General features: G+C 44.2%; 1 protein-coding gene across 1 annotated transcript in view; it reads right to left on the reverse strand.

Moving 5' to 3' along the window:
* The window catches only part of SEMA5B (semaphorin 5B), a 51,857-nt gene extending 29,342 nt beyond the window's left edge, over positions 1-22,515 (reverse strand). Inside the window, exons 1-3 of the mRNA XM_049785875.1 lie at positions 22,313-22,515; positions 17,012-17,111; positions 11,834-11,879 (exon numbers count right to left, since the gene is read on the reverse strand). Of these exons, the coding sequence (XP_049641832.1) occupies positions 11,834-11,879; positions 17,012-17,111; positions 22,313-22,469 (303 nt within the window). The 5' untranslated portion in view covers positions 22,470-22,515. The remainder of the gene's footprint in view (positions 1-11,833; positions 11,880-17,011; positions 17,112-22,312) is intronic.
* Between the last annotated feature and the right edge of the window lie 441 nt (positions 22,516-22,956).

Below are 22,956 nucleotides of genomic sequence, written 5' to 3' on the forward strand. Positions count from 1 at the left end.
ACTAGCATTGAACCTGGATCTCCTGCATGGAGCTTATGTTTTGCATGTACTCCACCTGTTGCATTATCTCTCTGATCCTTATTTTTAATGTATTGCTTTTAGTGAGCAATTTTAAAAATCTCAGAAGCCTAGTCTTAAAGTACTGAAAGAAATTAAAGTGCTTAATACCTATCAGAGCAGTATTATAAGCCACAGTGCCTATAAACAAGAAAAAGAAATAAAAGAAATGTGTCTGCACTGAGGTAGGCTGGAAGATGAAGAGAAACCATAGACATTGGTAAAAGAAAGTAGACGTTGGTGAAGGAAAGTAGACACTGGCAAAGTAATGTGTGTTGAAATATTGTAACATCTGGAATTCAATAATTAGTAACTTTTTAAAACAATAATTTTTTAAAATAAAGAGCTTTGTTAAAAATTGTCTAGTCTTGGGGCCAGTGCCATAGCAGTGGGAAGACATTTGTCTTGCATGAAACTGAACCCCTGCCCCTGAATGCTGACAGGTGTGGCCCCAAAACAAAACAAAACAAAATTCTTTTCTAACTAATTTTGTTTCTTGAATTATGTCTTAAAGTCTCTTTAATTCATTTGCTTGTTTTGCCCCCACCATCTTTCTTTATCCATTCATCTGTCTCAGGCACTTGGGTTGCTTCCAGATTCTGGCTATTGTGAATAGTGCTGCAATGAACATAGGAGTACAGATGCCTTTTCTTCATTTCGTAGCCCTGGAGTATATTGCTAGAGTGTTGTGTATGTAAACATTTTATGGGATTATTATGTTACTGACCCAACCCTGATCGGTGATTGTGCCCTACCCGAGGGAGTGACCTGGCATTCTGCCCCCACCCTAGGGTGGCACCTGATTCTGCTTCCACCATTGGGTGGTACCTGATTCTGGGAGATAAAAACAAGGATCCGTGGAAGGCGAGGGGCTTTTGGCTGGAACTGATGCTGAGGCTTTGGACTTCAGTCTTGTCCACCGAATAAAGCTAATATTTCCACAAGCCTGATTGTCTGAGAGCTGTTCACCCACCGCTTCACCTCAGAACTGCTGGCTGAACAGGGTGGCAGATGCGTGCTCTGAGTTGGAGAGGAAAGACCTCATCCTCCATCCCTCCATCAGTCAACCTCTTCAGGGGCTGACTTGCAACACTAGAGTCGTATTGCTGGGTTGAATGGGAGCTCAATTTCTAGCATTTTTTTTTTTTAGGAAAACCCATATTGTTTCCAAAAAGGGTAAACCAGTTGACATTCCCCATTCCCACCAGCAGTGAAAGAGAGTACCATTCTCCCTACATCTGTAGCAGCACTGATTATTCTTGTATGTTTTGATATATGTCAGTCTCTCGCATAAGATGATATCTCATTGTTGTTTTGATTTGCATCTCTCTGATAATTAATGATGTGTAATATTTTTTCAGAGGCCTTCATTTGGCAAAGTGATATGCATGATACTCTTAAATAACAATTTTACAAATCACAGTGCCCAGAGCCTAAAAGAAAAAGGAGAGAGAGAGAAAAAAAATGGTGCTAGCCTAGGACGGACCATGGTTCGATCCCCCGGCCCATATAGTCCCTTCAAGCCAGGAGCAATTTCTGAAAGCATAACCAGGAGTAACCCCTGAGCATCACTGGGTGTGGCCCAGAAAAACCAAAAAGAAAAATAAAAAGGTAACTATCCAGTGGGCTTTTACATACCAGAGAAGAAAAAATGTCTACAGTACTAGGGGTCTCAAACTCGCGGCCCGCGGGCTGCAAACAGCCCTTCATACAACATTTTGTGGTTTTGCCTTAGAGGAATATTTTTTTTGTTTTGTTTTGTTTTAGTTGTTTGGGTCACACCCCCCAATGTTCAAGGCTTAATACTGACTTTGCACTCAAGGATCACCCAGACTTTGCCTCCTGCAGCCCACAGGTAAATTGAGTTTGAGACCCCTGGCACAGATGCAGGCAGTGGGGGAGGGAGGGTTAAAGGGAACCTGAGGACACTGGTGGTGGAAAATGTACACTGGTGAAGATACAGGTGTTAGAACATTGTATAACTGAAACTCAATCATGAATTATTTTTTTTATTTTTTTGGTCACACCCAGCAGCACTCAGGAGTTACTCCTGGCTCTACACTCAGAAATTGCTCATGGCAGGCTTGGGGGACCCTATGGGATGCCAGGATTTGAACCACAGTCCTTCTGCATGCAAGGCAAACACCCTGTCTCCATGCTATCTCTCTGGCCCCAATCATGAACAATTTTAAGTAAAAAATTTAATTTAAAAAAGTGTCCTCCCTTTTGGTGAAAAATAGGATATTCATGAGGAATATACAATGGGCTGAAGCACATTTATATTAAACAATGTTTAGAGTCTGTGATTATAAGGTGAATCTAGGTAAAAGCCTAAATAAAGATTTTCCCCAACTTCCTTTTTTCCTTAACCTCTTCTTTTGGTATGTAAAAGCGCACTGGATAGTTACCTTTTTTTTTTTTTTTTTTGGTTTTTTGGGCCACACCCAGTGATGCTCAGGGGTTACTCCTGGTTATGTACTCAGAAATTGCTCCTGGCTTGGGGGGACCATATGGGAAACTGGGGAATGGAACCACGGTCCATCCTAGGCTACTGCCAGCAAGACAGATGCCTTACCGCTTTGCGCCAAGGCTCCGGCCCCTGAATAGTTACTTTTGTATTTGATTCAACCTTCTCTCCTCCTGGTATTGGAGTTGTTTTGAATAAATAAAGGAGTTCTGGTTTTAGGCTTGGCAGAAAGGGCACATGTCAGAGAGGCTACGAGGCAAAAAGGCAATGAAGCAAAAGCAGGTTGACTTCAGTTAATCTTCAGACTGGCTTGGTATTATTTCTCTACCTCTACCCTGCTTCATCAGACCTGTCCACCTAAGAGATTAGAGACATTGTACCTGGGGTGGTCAAACCAACTTGTGGTGAAAGGTAAAAGAAATAAAATAATTTTTCTCTGCAGCTTCCCGAGGGCTCATCCTTAATGCCCTTTCCTAAATCCCAAGAACTTGCCCTTGACCAAAAGATGAATTTTAACTGTTGCAAACCTTGTGACTTGTGGTTATCTAAATCTTGCAAAAATGTAACTGAGCAAATGTCAAGTGTCACTACTCCCTGAAATGGACCACCCTACTCTAATTTTCCACTGTCTGAAAAGCTATATAAAGCCTTGTTAAATCTGGTTAGAGGCCATCATCCTCTGGCTTATGTTAGGCCACGTTGAGAGCCTCTGCATGTGTTTGTATAATAAAACCCCTTGCTTTGCATGGTCTCTGCCTCTTGGAGTCATTAGAGGGGTGTGTGTGGAATTCCCGAACTTATCAGTGAATATATATATATATATTTTTTTTTTTGTTTTGTTTTGTTTTGGTTTATGGGTCACACCCGGCAGCACTCAGGGGTTATGCCTGGCTCTATGCTCAGAAATCGCCCCTGGCAGGCACAGAGGACCGTATGGAATGCCGGGATTCGAACCACTGTCCTTCTGCATGAAAGGCAAACGCCTTACCTCCATTCTATCTCTCCGGGCCATCAGTGGATATTTTTATTTTACATGTAATAATAGTAATAAAATAATAAAAAAATAATTGGCTGGATAAGAGAGATAGTATAGTAGGCAGGGCACTTGCCTTGCATGCAACTGACCTAATTTTGATCCCTGACATCCACATGGTGCCCTGATTCTAATAAGGAGTTATCTTGAGTATAGCCACCACCACACCCCCCAAAAAAATAAAAATGAAAGGAAGAAATGCTATCACTAGCAGATATTAGCAAACCACACCTTATTTGAAATCTGGTCAATAGAGAATGAGTATTAAGCATATAGTCTTCCTTTTCCATGTGAATGCATCAGTGAATATCCAAAGACAAGATGAGATGTTTCTCTCTGTGGAAATTTCTACAGATGATAAATGGTAACACCTATATAGTATGATTGCATCTGGAATCTATCTCAAAGTTACCTAACATCAAAAGAGAGTGAGCTAGAGAGAGAGAGAATTAGATCCAAAGTAAACAATAATACCTATGAAGTAAACTTATCAGAATCAAATTTATTTCAATTTTTTTGGAGGGGAGGAGACATACCTGTACTCAGAGGCTACTCCTGGCTCTGTGCTTAGGGATCATTCCTGGCAGTGTTCAGGATACCATATATCATGTCAGGGATCAAACTGAGGGCAGCCACATGCAAGGCAAGCACCTTATCTTCTGTACTGCCTCTTAAGTCTCAGAGTAAATATTAAATATAATCCTGAGATCTAGATGATTTCAGATGATTCAGGAAATAAAGGATTTCTAGATGATTCAGGGAATAGAGAAAGTTGTTCTGAAATGCAAGTAACAAAATCTAGACTTGAATTCTTGAGAAAAATGACAAAGTTTCTTCCATAAATTGCACAGAGGGAGGAGAAACATTGTGCTAGTACTTTCCTCTATTAGCACCATTCACCTTTCCCAGGAGCATCCAAATTTGGAGCTCTCTGCTCGGGTCTCCGGAGAAAGGCTCTTGATCTCTTTTTTTGGAAGAAGAGATGCTGTGTGTATGAGACAAGAGAGCTGGGTTTCAAGTTTCACCTCCACCCAAAGCCCCAGGTTTGCTGTCTAATCTTGAAGTAAAGTATTTTAGAAGAAGATAAAGAGTGAAGTAAAAACATTTTCTTTTCAAAGGACAGGGAAAAAGAAATATGTTCAAGAGAGAGGAAGGAACCATGTAAAGAAAAGGAAGAGTTACACAACCAGAGAGAAAGGCATGGGAGACTCTCGGGATGCAGTGTGCCTACCCCCCCCATTCCTACATTTGAAAAACTGTTCTTAGAGGCTCTTTTCTGAGTTGCTCTGATTTGAGCCTTTCTGTGCTAGGGCATTGTTAAGGGGAAGAACTGAGTTTCAGGCAACTTTCATTCAGTCTTAGGTGTCTATTCCATTGTATCAGAGTCTGCTGAAGCTTCTTCTTAGGGGTTCCAGCCTTCTCTGTTTGGACAAACTCTATAGGGCTGGAATTAGGGTCTCAGTAGGCCTTTATTCCTGGGAATTAGCTCCAAAGGGGATTCAATCAAAGTTTGGGCTGGCATCCTCAGTCTGGAGGTGGTTGCTAATGACAGGTGCTCCTTTCCAGATAATATGTTAGTTTTAGAAGTTCTAAAATTCATAGTCAAGAACCCCCTTGTCTGCCAACCTGCTTCAGTTTCAACTCCTCCATTTAAGAATTTCAACAGTGTCTCCCTTTTGGATGTTGACTTTGTCCTCCCATCCCACAATACCTACCACCGAAATTTCTGAACACTTCTGAGGTGTTGGCTTGCTTCCTTGCCAGAACTACTCTATAAGCACCTCTACTTTACAGTTGGTTGTAACTGTTCAATTCATTTCACATCTCTCTAAAATGTATTTAGTCTCTTTTCCATGCAGTCTCTTTTGTTCTGTCATTTTAGGTCCATATTGCTTGATATTTTTCACTACCTGCCAGAGAGATGACCCAATGGGCTGGAGTCTGTGCTTGGTAAGTGGTAGGTTTCACCCCAAGTGTGAAACCCAGTACTGGTTGGCTCCCTGGGTATCACACCAGGAGTGGCATCTGCTCACCATCACTGGATGTGTCCCACAAACAAAGCAATACAAAAAGAGCTTGAGAGTTAGTACAGGAGATGAGGCACTTGCCTTGCATGAGACTGTAACACCACCACCCTGGTTCAAATCCATTGCATCACATATTGCTCCCTGAATACAACTGGGAGATGGTCCTGAATACAGAGCCAGGATTAGCCCCTGAGCACATTGGGTATGGATCAAACACAACATAACACAGCATAACATACATAATGTAACATGACATAACATAATGTAACACAATGTAATGTAATGTAACGAAACGTAACACAACACATTACATCACATCACATAACAAAAAAGTTCTTATTATCCTTTCTGGTGTGTCTTGTGAAGAAGTGAGTATAGATGTGTATGAATAATTTGCTAGGAGTGGCTCTCTGAACAGAGGATCTCCCAGAAATCCTGGATAAAGGGTCCAGATTGATAGTACTGTGGTCAAAGCACTTGTCTTGCATGTAAAAAACCTGGATTCGATCTCTAGCATACCATGTGTTCCTTTGTGCCTGCAAGCATCACTAGGTATGGCCCCAAAATAAAAGCAATAAAACCAAACCAGAAATCCTGGATAGAATTTGCCAGTGACTAGAGAAATGGCATGGTTTTCATGCAGTGCAAGAGCAGGAAAGACAATAAGGCACTCCTGGTAGATTCAGCAACTCTTCTCAGAGACTTTGGCTGTACATTCAACTATCTTCTGAACTAAGTCCACTCTCAGCAGTTTGGATTTTAAACAACTCAGCATTGCCAATCTCCATTTTGGAGAATATGGAGATGGCTAGACAAAAACTCAGGGATCAGGCTCTCCCAGGCTCAAAGCCCCATCATCAGGGACATTTTATGTGCAGAACAATCCTCATTTCTGTACTTGCCCAAATACAGAGACCATAAATCCACTGCATGAGACCTTTAGCCATGTCAAAGGTCACGAGGAGTTCATATTTGCCAAATCCAAGTTAGCTCATGTTGACTCTGCCACGGTGTACCACTTACCATCTTTTCTCATCCTAAACCAGTTTATTAAGTTATAATGTAAAAATAACCATCATAGGTGAGCTGAAATTTTTCTTTCCACCTCTGCAAGCATATCTGAGTGTGCACATTTACTTTCACACAGGCACATCATCTGTGATGATAACAGGCAAAAGACTGAGAATTTTGTCTTCCCTTCAGGAATCGTTTACATAAAATGTTTAATGGGGATTAGATACTTAGAAGTTCTTTTAATGGACACATGGTTTGCATAAACTGTTTGCATTTAGATTTTTAAAAGGCTGTTAATTATTTAAACCATCAATAAGGCATTCAGTTTTAAGTTTAGTTAAATCACGCCCTGAAGCTAGTGAGAGGATTAGTTGGCTGTGCTGGAGAATTGCAATCACGCTTCCCCCGCTGCTGGCAGTGAGAAAGTAAAGAGAGTAGAACTGGCACGACCTTGGCCCTGTCCATTCCTGCTGGCAACATGGCACAGTTCCCTGGTTGCTGTGAGCAGCTGGTGAGAACAGATACTGAGAACTGAAAGCTTATAAACAGTGACCAGGTAGGATGCTTATTGGAGTCAGGTTTTTATGATCAAAAGTCACAACTCTTCATGGAAGAAAGAGTACAGCGTTTAAGGCACTTGCCTTGTATGCAGCAGACCCTGATTACATATAGGTCACCAAGAATGACCTCTGAGCACTTCCAGGAGGATACCCCAAAACGAAAACAGTAAACAACAGCAGCAGCAAAAAATTCCAACCCACAACTCTCACCAGGCCAGGAAACAGAACAGAAGCAGAGGACAAGAGGCTATCGTTTGCCACCTGATGGTCCACTCCAATTTCTCTCGTTTTCTTCTTATAACTACCCCAAGGGACCACATGACCCACATGGGCTTCCCCTTATGTCCCCTATCATGTATGAAGATTGTTTGTTCTCTTCTTATTTTTGTCATTCAGCTCCTGAGATTAGATCCCAAGATGTCCAAACATAGTATTAAGATCAAGTCCCAGTGCAATAAATTGGGCTTGCAGGGCCCAGAAGAATGCCCCTGAAGCTATGTTCCACCCCCAACTTATGGGGCACACTAAGCTATCTGCCTATGGCAGAGACAAAACCACATAGAGCTGCATAAACTGCATAGCAGGCCTTAGCCACCCAGCCAAACAGTAATAAAAAATACTGAACATGTACAAGACCTGGGACAGAATAAAAGATATCTGGACAAATAACTACAACCAACACGCCTGTTGACCCATGCTTGATGGCCCCTCATGCCCCCATCAAACTATGGACTGTTGCATGATACCGTAATCAGTTTCAGCAAAACCCCTAGATCAAGGACAATATAGGGTTCCGTAATTCCGCAAAACATGTCTCAAACTCAACTATCACTATTTGTCTTCAAATACCCTTGTTTTCTTTCTTTTTTTTCTTTTTAAAACATAAAAGGGTCACATGTATCTCTTTTGTATATCTCAGATGTATTCCCTTAACATCTATAACTCTTTTCAAATATCCTCATATAGTGACAATTTTGCCCACTAGATTAGTTATTTGATTGTTTGATTTTCCCCCTGTGAGATCTGTTTTATAAGCAATACTGGTATAAGAGTAACTCTGTATATTTTACGTTTATACCAAGTTACAGGAAATGTTGGACTTTATTCCTCGGCCCCCAGATGCACCAACAATATCTTGTGGCATTGCTTCTCTTTTGCATAGGCACATTAAGATGGGAAAAATAATACATATGCAAACAAGTTCTTATCTAATGGAGATGGGAACACAAATTTGGTAATGTAATTAGGCCTTTTACCCTGAACATTGGCATAATGATTTGGCTCAGGCCTCAGAAGAATGGGCATTGCCCACACACACCTGAACAATGGATATCATCTATGGAAACAACCACAATTATCTTTAACATTACCAGGATCCAAGCCTCTACCAGGGAAGACCTACCACTGCTTTGGCATTGACTTACTCCAAAGAGTGCTCCCAACATCCACGCGACTCAGCAACAGTCTGCATGCAGGGCAGATCGCTCCGCATTTAGGGATATGCTGAAACTAGAGGATGCTCCACATCAGCCTGACATCGATGAAAGAAATGCACAGAATCCAGAGTCTTTAAATATAAGAGTCTGATACCAACAATGGCTAAAGTGTGAAAAAGTTTCACCGGGACCTTGAGAATGACTGGAGTTGGATAGACTGGTATGCCTGGAACCCAGAGTCTGTCTTATGCCAATAAACTTCTGGGGTGAGGCCTTTTTGTAATCAGGTCAAGGATTTTTTTTTCCATTTTCTCCATTTTTCTGGACCTATGCAAACATTGGTGATTGCCACTATCACACCTTTACTATATTTTTTTACTCTTATCCTTTAAGGAAAAAAATAAAACTTACTGAACTTAAAAAACAAATTACTGTAGTAGAATGCCTGTCTCGAATACAGGCAGAGGATGGGAAGGGGGGAGGGGGTAATGTTGCACTGGTGAAGGGGGGTGTTCTGGTTATGACTGTAACTCAAATATGATCATGTTACTTAAATAAAAAAATATATTAAAAAAAAAAGATACCTGGACAGATTGAACCAGCAGGTAATGCCTATAGAACAGGCCTGTTTTATATACTAGGACAGTGCTGACTAAACTGGACTAAATACTGGGATCAACTAGAAGCATTTCAAAGCCCTATGGCTGGCTATACCCTAGATCAATCAAGTCAGAATTAACGGGTACCAGTGATCAGTGATTTTAATGCTCCCTTGGTGGTTCCAGTGGACAGTCAAGGGATTCCTTCTCCGCTGTCTTAGTTTAATTCTCCCCATCTGTTGCCTGGATTAATGCAGCTGCTTCCTAACTCAATACTCTGCTAATCTATTCTCTGTTCATGCTCCTTCTCCACTTTAAACTTCATTATTTACAAAATAATCAGCCAGAAAGACCCTCTGATATGGCTTCTCTTTTTTTTCCCAACATGATCTCCCACCTTTGTTCCATACCCACCTTCTCATCTCAGAGGCACTGGGCCCATCATATACTGCACTGGTTCATACCTTTGTGTCTCCTACTTTGCTGATAACAAACACATCTCCCTCAGAAGCCTCCTGGGAAGCCTTTGCAAACTTGCTGAGCCTGGGAAGATTCTAGCATTCTGGGTTAGGTCTGCAAGTATACAGTCCTCCCCGCACAAATGCAGCCCTTTCTGCATATTCTTCTAGTTCCGTCATCTCTTCACATCTGCACACAGAAGACCTTAATTAGCAGACCTTGGGGATCTAATTTAAGACCAGCTGGCTGGGCCCAAGGCAGGACCTCTGGATTTACTTCATCCCACCCATTGTGAGCACCCCTCTACCCCTCTACTCTAGCTTCTTCAGGCCCTGCCCTGCTTAGTTTGGCATTGTGGTATAATTTTTCCATGTATGCCCAAGGCTCTGGACAGGCTCCTCAAGATTGCAGTTGGCTGTCTCTGAGAATTTCCTTAGTCTTTGCTTCAGCTCCAGTCCCAGAACTATGTCACAAGATTCCCATCTTGGAAAAGGGATCTTTCTGCTTTCCTCGAGTTTTGCTCTTGGAAACAAGGACCTGAACTTTGCCTTTGGCCATCAAATGCTCAGTACCAAGTTGGGGACAAACCCAAATTTAAGCAGATTATGGGTGGAAGTCCAGGCAGGTTGGTTGGTAGGGATGTAAAGATGATTAGTGGATGAATGTTATTTCCTTTCAGTGTGTCCTACTTCTGTCCCTTCCATCCAATGGGTATGCTTTTTCTCCCTATCCCTTAACTCTAGCAATCAGCTAGTAGCCATTGGAAATGGAGGTCATGTACAACCAGAAAAAGCCAGACTAGAATGTCATAGCTGATCCCTAAGCATCTCTTTCCCCAACTACACAGTTCAGAGAAACACATTACTCAACAATCCAGTGCCAGAGTCTCAAGTTTTGCATCACTCATTAGTCATTCCTGCCTCTTCCATGGCTCTGGACATCAGAGGTTTTACTTCTAAATCCCTGCCACTCCCATCTCAGTTCTGGAGGAGCACTACTACAGCTCAAGTAGTACTTGATCTGTGGGAGACCAAGACACATTCAAGATAAGAGTGTGAGGCTCTCCTCTCATCTCAAAGAAGAGAGGGTCTTCTTTCTCTAGAATGTTCAGCCTCTGTTAAGATTGTTTGGCATCTGTTTCTCAATCTGGGATAGATGTTCTGGATAAAGGAATCCCATTAAAATACCTCCCAGAGCACTTAGGGAGTCCTGCTTGGCCAGACTGAGGACTCTTCTTGGCAGCAAATAATAAATCAAGCACAGCTCAGTGGAAATGCTTTGTTAGAATAGAATTACTTAGGACAAGCTAAGACAGAACCAAGGACATGAATTCTCCTGAGGCCCAAACTCAGAGACCCTCTGTAGCTTTAGGCTTTGGACTTAGAATGACCTGTGGGTTCTACTAACCCAGTATTGTCCTGACCTAGCAGTGAAAATTCCTATATTCTAGGAATACCTGATCTGTAGGGCTCTGTTATTTTTTCCTCCCTCTTCTGGGTCTCCTTAATATTGACATCTACTCTCCAGAAGCTTCCTAGAAGCTATGTTCATAAGCCACATGCTGCAAGGCCGGAGATTTTTTTTTCCTATTTCCTGCTCATTTGCTTTTTAGTTTTTTTTTTTTTCAGGCCACACCCGTTTGATGCTCAGGGGTTACTCCTGGCTAAGCGCTCAGAAATTGCCCCTGGCTTGGGGGGACCATATGGGACACCGGGGGATCAAACCGTGGTCTGCAATCTTTCCTTGGCTAGCGCTTGCAAGGCAGACACCTTACCTCTAGCGCCACTTCGAAGGCCCCACTTTTTAGTTTTCAACCACAACAGGTGATACTTGAGATTTGGGACTTGGGAATTGCTTCAAGTGCTGCTCAAGAGATCATGTGGTGCCACTGGGGATTGCACTAAGGTTCTTGCACATATAGCATGCATTCCATTTCATTGAGTTATTTCCCCAACCCAAAATCTTTTTTTTTTATGTTTGTCTTGTGATGGGGATCTAATCCAGAGTCTCATGTATACAAGACAAATGCTCCATACTTGGGAAGCCACTTGGGGGCTCCTGTTTTTTTTTTTTAATTCTAGGGGTTGAATTCAGAATATTTCTTTTTTTTGATGCCCCTGGCTCCAAAACACCAGAGGAGGAGAGAAATGAGGAGGCAAGAGGAGAGGTAAAGGAATGTACCTGAAGGAGAGAGACATTGGCAAGGCTGAGTCTGAAGAGGTAGTTCCTGCAAAAATAGAAAGAAAGATTGTAAGTCAAGCTGGTTTTCCAGCTGATCCCTAGTGGATGTGTGTCTCATATTGGACCAGGATGGGGAGTCCATGGCAGAGTCTTTCCATAGGCCCACCCACAGGGATAACTTTTTTATATCAGCTCTTAATCTTCACAGCCACCCGGAGTAAAGAGAGGAGACTCCATAGAAAAGATGACAAAACAGGTTGGATAAATGGCCCAAAAGGAAGGATTAAAGCCCAAGCTGTGTACTCCTAAAGCCCATGGCAACACACACACATACTTATACACTCTACATCTCCTTTTCCAGCCATGAACCTATTGAGCATAACAACTCAGGGACCTGAACAGGTTCCCTCCTTCCTTCACTTGCCCCCCTGACAACCCTGTCCCACTTTTGCTCCTCACACAAACCACCGTCTCTCCTGACTCCTGGCTGGGGACCTAGGACAACTGGAGTCATGTCAGCTTCATTTGATCTCTCCATAAAGACCTCCATACCTTCTCTGTCCTAAAGGCATTTTTACCATCCCCCTTACATTTTCTTTGCACATGGTCTAGTCTCCAAAAACTAAGATACTTTTTCAGGGCTTATTCCTGGCTCTGCATTCAGTGGTCACTCCTTACAAAACTCATATAAAGTGCTGGGGTTCAAATCTAAGTGGGTTGTATGCGAGGCAAGTGCCCCACTTACTGTACTATCTCTCCAGCCCACTGATAAAACATCTTCTTTAAACACCACTTTCCTTGTCTCAGTCTACTGCTCAAAAATCTTAAATAAGGAAATATGCATATAAACACCTACACACAGATGTTTTATTCCTAATCACTAAACCCTTGAAGTGACCAAGATGTTCTCTGGTAGGTGAGTAGATAAATAAATGAGGAGGAAGTCAGAAATGAGCTATTAGTCAAAGCATTGGAAATGCACCATCGAGGAAAGAAAAAACAGCAGGTATCTGATGTGCATGCTAAGTGAAGGAGAGAGCAGCCAATATGGAAAATCTACCTACTGAATGAATCCAACTAGAAGCCATTCTGGAATAGACAAAACTATAGAAATAGTGAAAAAAGTATAGTGGTTTCCCTGGGGCTAGAAGGAAAAAGGGGCAGATAAGAAAAACACAGAGAATGTTTGGGGCCACAAACATTCTAGATAAGACTATACTAATGTCACTACAATTTGTCCAAGCCCAAAGAATAAGGGAACCATAATATACACTGGGGACATTGGTAGAAGAAAATGTGCACTGGTGAAGGGTGTTGCATATTCTATAACTGAAACTTAACCATGAATGATTTAGTAACTATGGTGCTTAAATAAAGTAATAAAATTTTAAAAATATATTCAAAAACTCTAACAAAGAAGAGGTGCTCAAGGAGATTCTTCCGTTGTAGCACATGTACCACTCTAGTGTAGGACATTGATAAAGTGGGAGGCTCTGCATGGATGGGGCAAAAGTTAACAGGGAAATCTGGGGCCAGAGAGATAGCATGGAGTCAGGGCATTTGCCTTTCATGCAGAAGGTCGGTGGTTCAAATCCCAGCATCCCATATGGTCCCCTGAGCATGCCAGGAGTGATTTCTGAGCATAAAGCCAGTAGTAATCCCTGAGCACTGCTGGGTATGACCCCAAAACAAAACAAAAAAAAACATAACAAAACAAAACAGGGAAATCTTTGCACTTGACCCTTAAGTTTAATATAAACTGAAAAATATTCTTTAAAAAAGTCCTAATTGAAACAACAACAGAAGCAGCAACAAAATCCTCTAATAAAGATGCTGATGAGAGGGGCCGGAAAGATAGCATGGAGGTAAGGTGTTTGCCTTTCATGCAGAAGGTCATTGGTTCAAATCCTGGCGTCCCATATGGTCCCCTGAGCATGCCAGGAGTGATTTCTGAGCGTGGAGCCAGTAACTCCTGAGTGCTGCCGGGTGTGACCCAAAAACAAAAACAAACAAACAAACAAAAAAAGATGCTGATGAGAGCACAGTGAAGAAGGAGCTTGTCTGAGGGTTAATGCAATAGTACAGTGGGTAGGGTACTTGCTTTGCACAAAGCCTGTCTGGATTGATTCCCAGCATCCTGTGCGGTCCTCTGAGCAATATCCAGGGTGATTTCTGAGTGCAGAACATCAACGGATGTGGCCCCCAAATAAAAAAAAATTAAATAAATAAAGAAGCTTGCCTGATCCCAGTTAGATCTTTTGTACCTCAGATGATCTTTGAGCCCTGTCAAGAGTGATACCTGAGCATGAAACCAGGAGTAAGTTCTGAGTAGTGCTGAGTGTAGCCCCAAAACTTTTCTCTTCTCTCTCCCCAAAACAATGATTTGGATGCTGATGATGTTACTATCAGCTGCCACTGCATGAGTTCTAGAGTCAGAGGCCACTCTGCCTGGACTTAACTATGGCAGTGTCCGAGTCTGAGCAACCCTTGGAAGAAATTGCAATGTCATAGAGAAGAGCCTGGCAGGAAGTTACAGCTCAGCCACTTACTGTGGCCTTATGAGAGTCTGAGCCACGATGGGCACCTGCTGTCTTTATGTCACAGGTGTGTGTGTGTGTGTGTGTGTGTGTGTATTTGTGTGTGTGCATGAATGTGATAGAACATGTGCATACAACTATGTGTGCAAGTGTATTCTGTGATTGTGCATCTGCAAGTATATGAGGGTTTGTGGTTGTATGTGAGTGCACGCATGAGCTCATATAAGTGTGGATGGGTGAGTCTATGCATATGCATATCCGAATGTGTCATTAGACTCACATAGCCTTTAGTAATGTCTAGCAGATGTGGTTTGAGTTTTTCCTCAGCTTTTTTTTTCTCTCCTATCTTTGGCTTCCCTCCTTTGGTTTCCAAAATATTTAGGAGTAATAACTTTGGAAAGTTCTGGTCTACTTCAGCTGTATGAGAAAGAGAAATGAGGGAAACCAGTTTGAAATAGGTTAAAAAAAAAAAGGCCCCTGTAGGGTGAACCAGGGTCTAAAGGGGATCCCTTTAGGTTGGTGGAGATGCCTTCGTGAGGTATCCACCAGTTTCACCTCAGTGAAGAACTTGGCTCCAGACCTCTTTGGTTTCTCACCTGCACCCACCACCCGCCCCCACTACAGGTCCTCTATAGAGATCCCCCAACTCCTGGCTGAGGATTCCTAAACAGAATCTTGTTTATGGCTCTTCCTCAGCAATGTGCTCAGGGTATGCAGGCATCCTGCATGGCTTAAACAATTCAGGGGGATGTTGCATCACTCGATTCACTTTTGTTTCCTTAAGCATCACTTATCACTACCTTGCAGCTCACACTTTTGGAAGATAATAGTAGAGAGAAATCTCTATTGCTGACCCTCTGCACATCCCTATGAAACAAGAACCAGATACAAATCTTCTCAGGCTGGATTCTAGGAGCCTAGCAAGGAAAGAATGATATATAGAAAGAAATATAGAATATTTAGAATATAGAATTTAGAAATATAGAATATATAGAATATAGAAAGAAATATAGAAAAAAAAAGAAAAGGAATGTCTGGAGAGAAAGAGGAAGACAAGAAAAAGACCTTGAGAAAAAGGAGAAGGAAGAAGAATGGACTCTTTTTCTTTCTTCTTTGCTGTAAGGGATGTTAAGAGTCTAAGTTCAAGACTCATTTCTCCCTTGCTCATCTCTAGCCATGTTTAAGCCCACGGACTCAGGAAAAGTTGCATTCCTGCAATGTGTGTGTGTGTGTGAGTGTGTGTGTGTATGTGTGTGATGGGAGGATGTTTGGTGTCCCAGGAGGAACAGGAAGAGCAGTATGACCACAGGCAGGTGCTTTAACCTGAGCTCCGGGTTCTTGGTCCATAAACCGAGATGATCACAGCCCCTGTCTTCAGGCTGATTGCAAGAAAGATGATTTTTGACATGCCTGATTTACCCTGTGTTTTAGACACTTTACTACATGTTTGGCACCTGGCAGGCGTCAGATGAGTGACAGCTTTCAAAATGCTTCCATACAGCTCAGAGCGGGGGCGGCACATTTTCAAAAGTGGCTCTGTAGAGTGAGTGGGTTCGGAGCGGGACGGATGTGATGAACGTCACTTTCCAGAGTGGAATGCAATGTTACACACAAAATGCTACTGGAGGGGGACGTGGGGTTTAGAAGGTTGGCTCTGCTGTCTCTACATTGCTTCTAACAACTGTCTACATGTCTCTGCTATCTCAAAACAAGAAGTCAATCATCTTCTTTGCTGGGAAAATGAAGCCGTGCTCTATTTGCAACCATGCAGATTATCCTGGGAATGTACACAAAAACATGCCTGTAAGGAGGCGTCCAGCTTTTAGAGCTGAATACCTATGGCAGTGTTTCCCCGGCCATCACCTACTCTGGGATGAGGGGCACTAGAAAATCAGTGGGTTCATAACCTCAGGTGAAATATGAGGCAGGCACTTTCTGTTTACTTCAAGGAGAGGGTTTTTTTTTGGGGGGGGGGCATACCTGATGGTGCTCAGAAATTGCTCTGGCAGGCTTGGAGGACCATATGGGATGCCAGGAATAGAACCCGGGTCCATCCTGAGTTGTCCATGTGCAGGGCAAACACCCAACCACTGTGCTATCTCTACGGCCCAAGAAGAGATTTTAGTGAGGCTCTGAGTGACTTTTTTCTGGAAAGGGGCTTGTGGACCAAATAAATTTGTTTTTGTGAGAATTACCACTACCTACTCTACTCTACTCTACCTAGGGTAGACTAGCTGCCCAGTACTGACCAGACAGTGGGAAGGGCAGCCAGGCGTGTGGGCATTGTGGCAGGTGAGGCAGACTACTGCCCAGCAGGGGAGCTCCCCAGGCACCACCAACCAGGTAAGTGCTAGTGGCCTAGCTGGGACTAGGTAGGAGGTGGCCTGCAGGCATGTTTGTTCAGTAATTGCTTTTTTTGAGGTACTGGGTTTGCTGAGATATGAAGGTTCCTTCCCTGCCCCTCATCCCAACAATGCTTTCTCTTGTGGTGATGGTGGGGAGGAGACATGAGAGAGAGAGAGAGAGAGAGAGAGAGAGAGAGAGAGAGAGAATAGATTGTGTCCACCCACTTTAGGTTCATGCCCAAATGATATTCCTTCCACCCCTCACTCCTCACCCTGATCCTTCTGCACCCCATTACCTGGCTCCCACGATGATCTGGTTCCTGGAAGGGTCAAGGGCGAGCTGGGAGAAATCTCGGGCTCCGGGATAGGTGAAGTTATAGACCCATGGCTTCAGGTCTGGGGGGAGGGGGGAGAGAAACCATTAGGTTATTGTGGTGCCCTGCTTGGTGGGCATGGGAACAGACAAAGCAGGGTGAAGGCAAGTAGCCCCTGTGTACCTCTGTGGGCACCCAGCTCTGGGTGGGAACTTTGTCACTGTCTCTGCTATGTGTCCTAGCAGGAGATGGCCTCCACCCTCACCCATCCCAGTAGCTATGAGGGATACCTGTAATCCCTCCTGAATCACCAGACCTACCCTGGCCACATCCAGCACTGGGGAACTTGTGAAGACAAAGTCAAATATGCTATTCCTGTAGGTCTGTGCTCTGAAGTCCATCGGCTCTTGTACTTCTGTGCTTCGGGCCACAACTATTTCTTGCTTAGGCAGTGAGTGCCCCCTAACTGGCCTGGCTTCCATTCCACCCATTCATTTCACTCCCATAAGACAACCAGGTAAGCTTTCTAAAATGCAGATCTGGCTCTGTTTCTAAATATAAAGCTCCTAAATGAGGCCTGTAGACTCCAGGTAAAGTGCCAACTTCTAGGTGAGTTTTTGGGTTCTGATTTCTTCCCCAGTTTAAGCCTGGGATATAAGCATGGTTTATAAATCACTGTAAGCACACTGTACCCCTTCCTTGTCCCCCACCAGACTTTATAGAAATTTACATTTCTGTTCTTAGTGATCAGCTCAGGCTCACCCTCCTGACCATCTCTTCTAGAGCCTCCACTGAACCCCCAAACTAGGGTGATCTTTTGTTCCACTATTGCAGACACCTTCATGCTGCTTTAGAACTTGGTGTGCCCTGGAAGAACAGGGAAATCTTAGTTTCTTTTTTGGGGTGGAAAGGGTTTGGGTCACACCTCCTGGTGCTCAGGAGCTACTACTCCTGGTTGTACTCGAGGATCGTCCTGGTCATGCTTGGTGGACCATATACAATACCCGGAATAGAATACAAGCGGGCAGGCAGTCAGGTAAGCAACTTAACCCCTATATTCGTTCCCTAGCTCAAGATCTTGCATCTCAAATTCCTTGGTCCCGCTCACATTTGGGAGAGTTTAAATGGATATATGAATAATCCTCAATCCCCTCATACATTTTTGTACAAGAATTATAAGGTTTCAGATAAGGTTCCAGAGAGGAAAGAGGAACAGAATAGTGTGTGTGTGTGTGTGTGTGTGTGTGTGTGTGTGTGTGTGTCCATGTCCTGTTCTTTCTCTAAAGCCAAGACTAAAAGTGTTTCATGAGAATGGTCAAAAAAAGAGAACTGGCAGACCTCTGTTTGGAGGATGAGGGCCACAGGCCCAGAGGAGGTGTTTGGCTAACTTTTTCCTCTTGCTGCAGACTGCTTTCCCCCCCTGTGGTCCACATCCCTCCCTTAATAGCGCATCCTCAGCCCCTCATCTCATGATGGATGGGAACAGATCCCAGTGACAAGAAAGCCAGGGTGCAGAGGAACACTCCAGCGGATGGGGTTAAAGACTAGGGGAACCAGAGGCCTGGTAAGTTCTCCCTACTGTGCCCCTGCTGCAGCTCACAGAAGCCCAGAGGAAAGTTTGTGTACATGTGTGCATATACGCATGCGCATGTATGCACGCACACATGAGTGGGTGTGTGGAATCCTCAGGAAATAAATCATTGCTCATTATCCCTGCACCACAGAGTAAAAGCAGCCCTTCATTTCTGCACGACAGGCAAATACTTAATCGCTCCCTGGAGACTCGGAAGTTTCACGAGTTGGATGTTTTTCAGCAAACTGTGATATGCATGATTTTAAGAAAAGGAGAAATTCTGCAGCAAAATGAAGCAACCCCCTGAGTCTGTCTCTGCTCTCAGCAAGGGACTGTGGCTTGGTAAAGATTGCCTGGTAGTTATAATGGGTAACAGCAGCATCATGAGTGAGTGGAGCTGGTGTTGAGGAGGCTGTGTTTGTAGTTAGCCTCAGGAAGCTGGTTTGCTATGAATATTGCCTTAGGGACCAAACAAAGGGGCTTCTTCCTCCAGGAAGTCTTTCTGGATTATAACTTTGCAACCCAGATCTAATTTAATTCTTCTCCACTGTTCTTCCATATTGGATATTATAATCATTCTCTATGCTTCATCTAATTTTCTGGGAGGAGAGAGGAAAGGATAGTGGGAAGCATTTGCCTATCCCAATCAGACTGGAGGCTCTCCCCCAATAATCGTGACCAGGACAGAGTTAATTCTCTCCTTCCTTCCAACAGAGCACTTCAATTGGCACACCATGGCTTGCCTGGAATGTAGCAAAGCCTGAGACCCACTGTCAGCTTAGAATCAATCACTGTGGTCCTTTCTAGAGGAAGAAGGGTGTAGAAGCAAGGATGACAAAGGGGAAGGGGATAGGAGCACAGAAGAAGGTCTCTTACAGTTTTTGTGACCAATATGGGCAAAGAGGAAGGGACAGATATGAGAGCCACAGTGTGAGTGCAGCCGTGATCCTAGGGGAGCTGGCAGGGAGGACACCAGGTTCCCCTGATTAACCAGGCAGAGAGGACCAGTCAGGAGGGGCAGCTTTAGCACACCAATCACGTCCCAAGCTCCATGTACAACAAAGGCTTTAGGCAGAGACTTAAGAGAAAAATGACATTCTCCATGATGCGCCTGTGATTTTAATTAAAGTCGATTCAATTACCCACTTTGTGGATTAACCACAGCCACTGTTAATGCCATACTGGCTGCTGCCTGACATGTGAAATGTGTGTGGTGGCCCCAGAAATCATGTGCTGGCCACAAAGGTTCCTTACACCCTGAGGAAACCAAAGGGGGGGGTGGGGGAGTTTCATCTCACAAGACGAAACCTGTTTCTGCATCTGGCTGCTCTTCTGGGAGCATTTAGAGGTCATTCACAGATCAGCCAGAGATCAGGGGAGAGGATCACTCACAGCTTACAAAGCATCAGAAGGAAAGTACAGCTGGGGCATCCTAGAAACTGGGTCCTGGAGGCTTCTCAGGCATGAATGAGGTCCCAGTGTGTGCTCAGCAGTGCTAATGCATGTGGAGAAATGTACCAGCCTGGCTGCCTGCAACCCTCCGCACTGGGGAACCAACCAGGAGAACTGTCCTGTCAAGAATGCCATTGGAGTCCTGGACACACCACCCAAAATTCAGTCTCCTCTGGAGCCTCCACAGCATCCAGATCTATGCCTAGCATTGGGCAGAACTCAAAATTCAGAGCATGACATGCTTTGCATGTGGGGGCCAGGTTTGATCCCCAATACTGCAAGGTCCCTTGACAGCAGTAGGAGCCACTCCTACACACTACTGCATATGCCCCCCAAATAAATAATAAGAAGGATGCATTTGGAGAATGTGTAGGGCAACCCAAAGCCATCAGCGTGGAGAAGGGTGGTGGCTGAGTGTGGTCAGGAAGGCAGGGAAGGAAGAGTTGGAAGAGTTGCCTTGCTCCCCAGAGAGATAGCATGGAGGTAAGGCATTTGCCTTGCATGCAGAAGGTCGGTGGTTCAAATCCCGGCATCCCATATGGTCCCCTGAGCCTGCCAGGAGCAATTTCTGAGCATAGAGCCAGGAGTAACCCCTGAGCGCTGCTAGGTGTAACCCCCCCAAAAAAAAGTTAGAAAAAAAAAAGAGTTGCCTTGCTCCAAACTGACCAATCCTGAGCCACTCTGCCTGCCAACATCTAAGGCAGCTGTGACATCCACTACACCTCACTCCTTTACTTTGTTGGATGGTATGTGGGACACATTCATTTCAAACAAGTCTCATCTGGATAGCAGGGATCCAGCTCTCAAGGCTCCTTCTACTGTTCCTTTCTCTGCTTAGCCAGGTCCAGAGGGCCCCCCCACAAAGCCATGCTAGAACTGTGTCCTGCAGAGCTGCCACCAAGGACCCATGGATGCTGCTGGGGTCCCTCTGCCTACAGGGACAGTCACCAGCAAGAGAGGAGGATCACAAGTATTACAAGACTGTGGAGTGCATGTGTTTTGTTGCTTAAGGACATGATCCAGTCTTCAAAACCTAGATTTTAGATCAAACAAGAGAGAACTGGAAGATAGTTGTAACCCCTGTCCTGGATGTGGAGGATGGTACACAGCTGGGAAGCCAGAATATCCTGTCCCTGCCCCCCCACTCCCAGACCCCAGTTCCTGACCCTCTGGCCCTTCCTGCTCCTGAACCCCCACACCATGCCAGCTGGGGATTTATGTTTTCAGATGCAATGGTTTCCCCCTTGCTTCTCCACTCTGGCTGTGCTTTACAAAATCTGCCTGGCCTCTTCCTCCTACTGAGGGTACCTATGAGTATAGACCCCTCAACCCTGCAGTAGGGGAACAGGAAAGGACCAGAAAAGACTGAAGGGCAGGCTTTCCACATTCCCATTTCTACCTCCTTCTAGGGTCCCTGTGAGGAGACCAAGGCCATCAGAGTGTGTTGATCAAATTTAAGGGCCTGGATCTCTGACTTAATGTATCTACAGATCCTGTGGGGCCACCATATTGATGGATTCTGAAATATGGGGAGGATTTCCTACTGCAGGAGCTACCCCAAATGGGCTAATAGGTCATGGGAGAACATATGGGCTGTGAATCTGTTTTGTATTAGATTAACAAATGCTGCTTAGAAACTCTCAGTGAGAACTCAGGGGCCCCTTGGAACATACAGCAAAGCACAGATGCAGAGTTGGGAAACACTTGAGTGCAGCGCTCTCATGCTCCCCGACCCAGACTGAAGTGATTAGTCATCAGGGCGCCTTTCCCAGGGGGTCCCAAGAACATAAAGATGAGCATCCCTATAGCTGTTCAAGGCCAAAGGAGGCTTGCCAGACTTCTTCAGCCTCTTCCCAGTGATGAGTCATCTTCATTCTTGCCCTTCCAGAGAAGCCAAGAAATGAAGCTCATGCTTCCATAAAAACTGGAGTCTGTGACCACCAACTAGTTCTTGGCCAACCCATCCAAGGTGTCTGCAACCATGTTGTCCAGCAGAGGAGTCCCAGAGGGAGACTACAGCCACCACCCCCTATATCCCTCAGTCATTAAGGTAGACATAAAGGACTGAATAAAGGAGGCTAAAACCCTCTAGCTGGCTTCCTACCATTCTGATGTCTGTCCCCTGAGGAAGCAGTTCTGAGCATTCCAAGGACAGAGTGACCAGGAATTCAGCAACAGGCAGGCCCTCACTGCATCTCACCTAAGCTCTTCAACTCTCCAGGATCTCAGAGAAGGACCATGTGGGGAGTTGTTCTCACCTGCGAAGGCCACTGTGGGGTGCTCCCTCGGAGTACACAAAAACTGCTCCTTGCTGGACTCGCCGGAGAGATCCTGGGAGCTGGAGAAGCTGAACACCAGCAGTATGAGGCTGGGTGGCAGCAGCAGTGTAACAGCCAGGGGCCTCGGAAGCACCATGGTGGGTCGTTGAAGTCTCAGCTACTGGAACCGTCGTGGGGGAGACCTGCAATGCAAACACTTTCTCACCACAGGCCCTCTGAGTTGGGGGCGGTTTACAGTGATGAAGTGGGATTGATTTGTTTGCCTTTTTTTTGTTGTTGTTCTTTTGACATTTTTATTCTATTTGTATAACTCAGTCTGATTCAGACAAAATTATAGATCATATCTTGAAAGCTAATTTCCCTTAGAGTGGCATTCTGGACAAAACTGACAAATGATAGAAGCTATTATGATCCCAAATGACTTCAAATTTGTTTTAATGATAAAGGTTGACATATTAGGGAGGTAAATAAATGGAACAAGGGGTAAGCCATTTGTAAAAAGATAAATTAAGGTCTGGATTAATATCTCATAATAGAAAAAATTTCAAATGAGTTGAAGATTTAAATGTTAAGATTAAAGCTATAAACATATTAGAAGAAAATGTAGGCAGAACTCTTCTTAA

Source organism: Suncus etruscus, chromosome 13, assembly GCF_024139225.1.
Source record: "Suncus etruscus isolate mSunEtr1 chromosome 13, mSunEtr1.pri.cur, whole genome shotgun sequence".
Taxonomy (NCBI): domain Eukaryota; kingdom Metazoa; phylum Chordata; class Mammalia; order Eulipotyphla; family Soricidae; genus Suncus; species Suncus etruscus.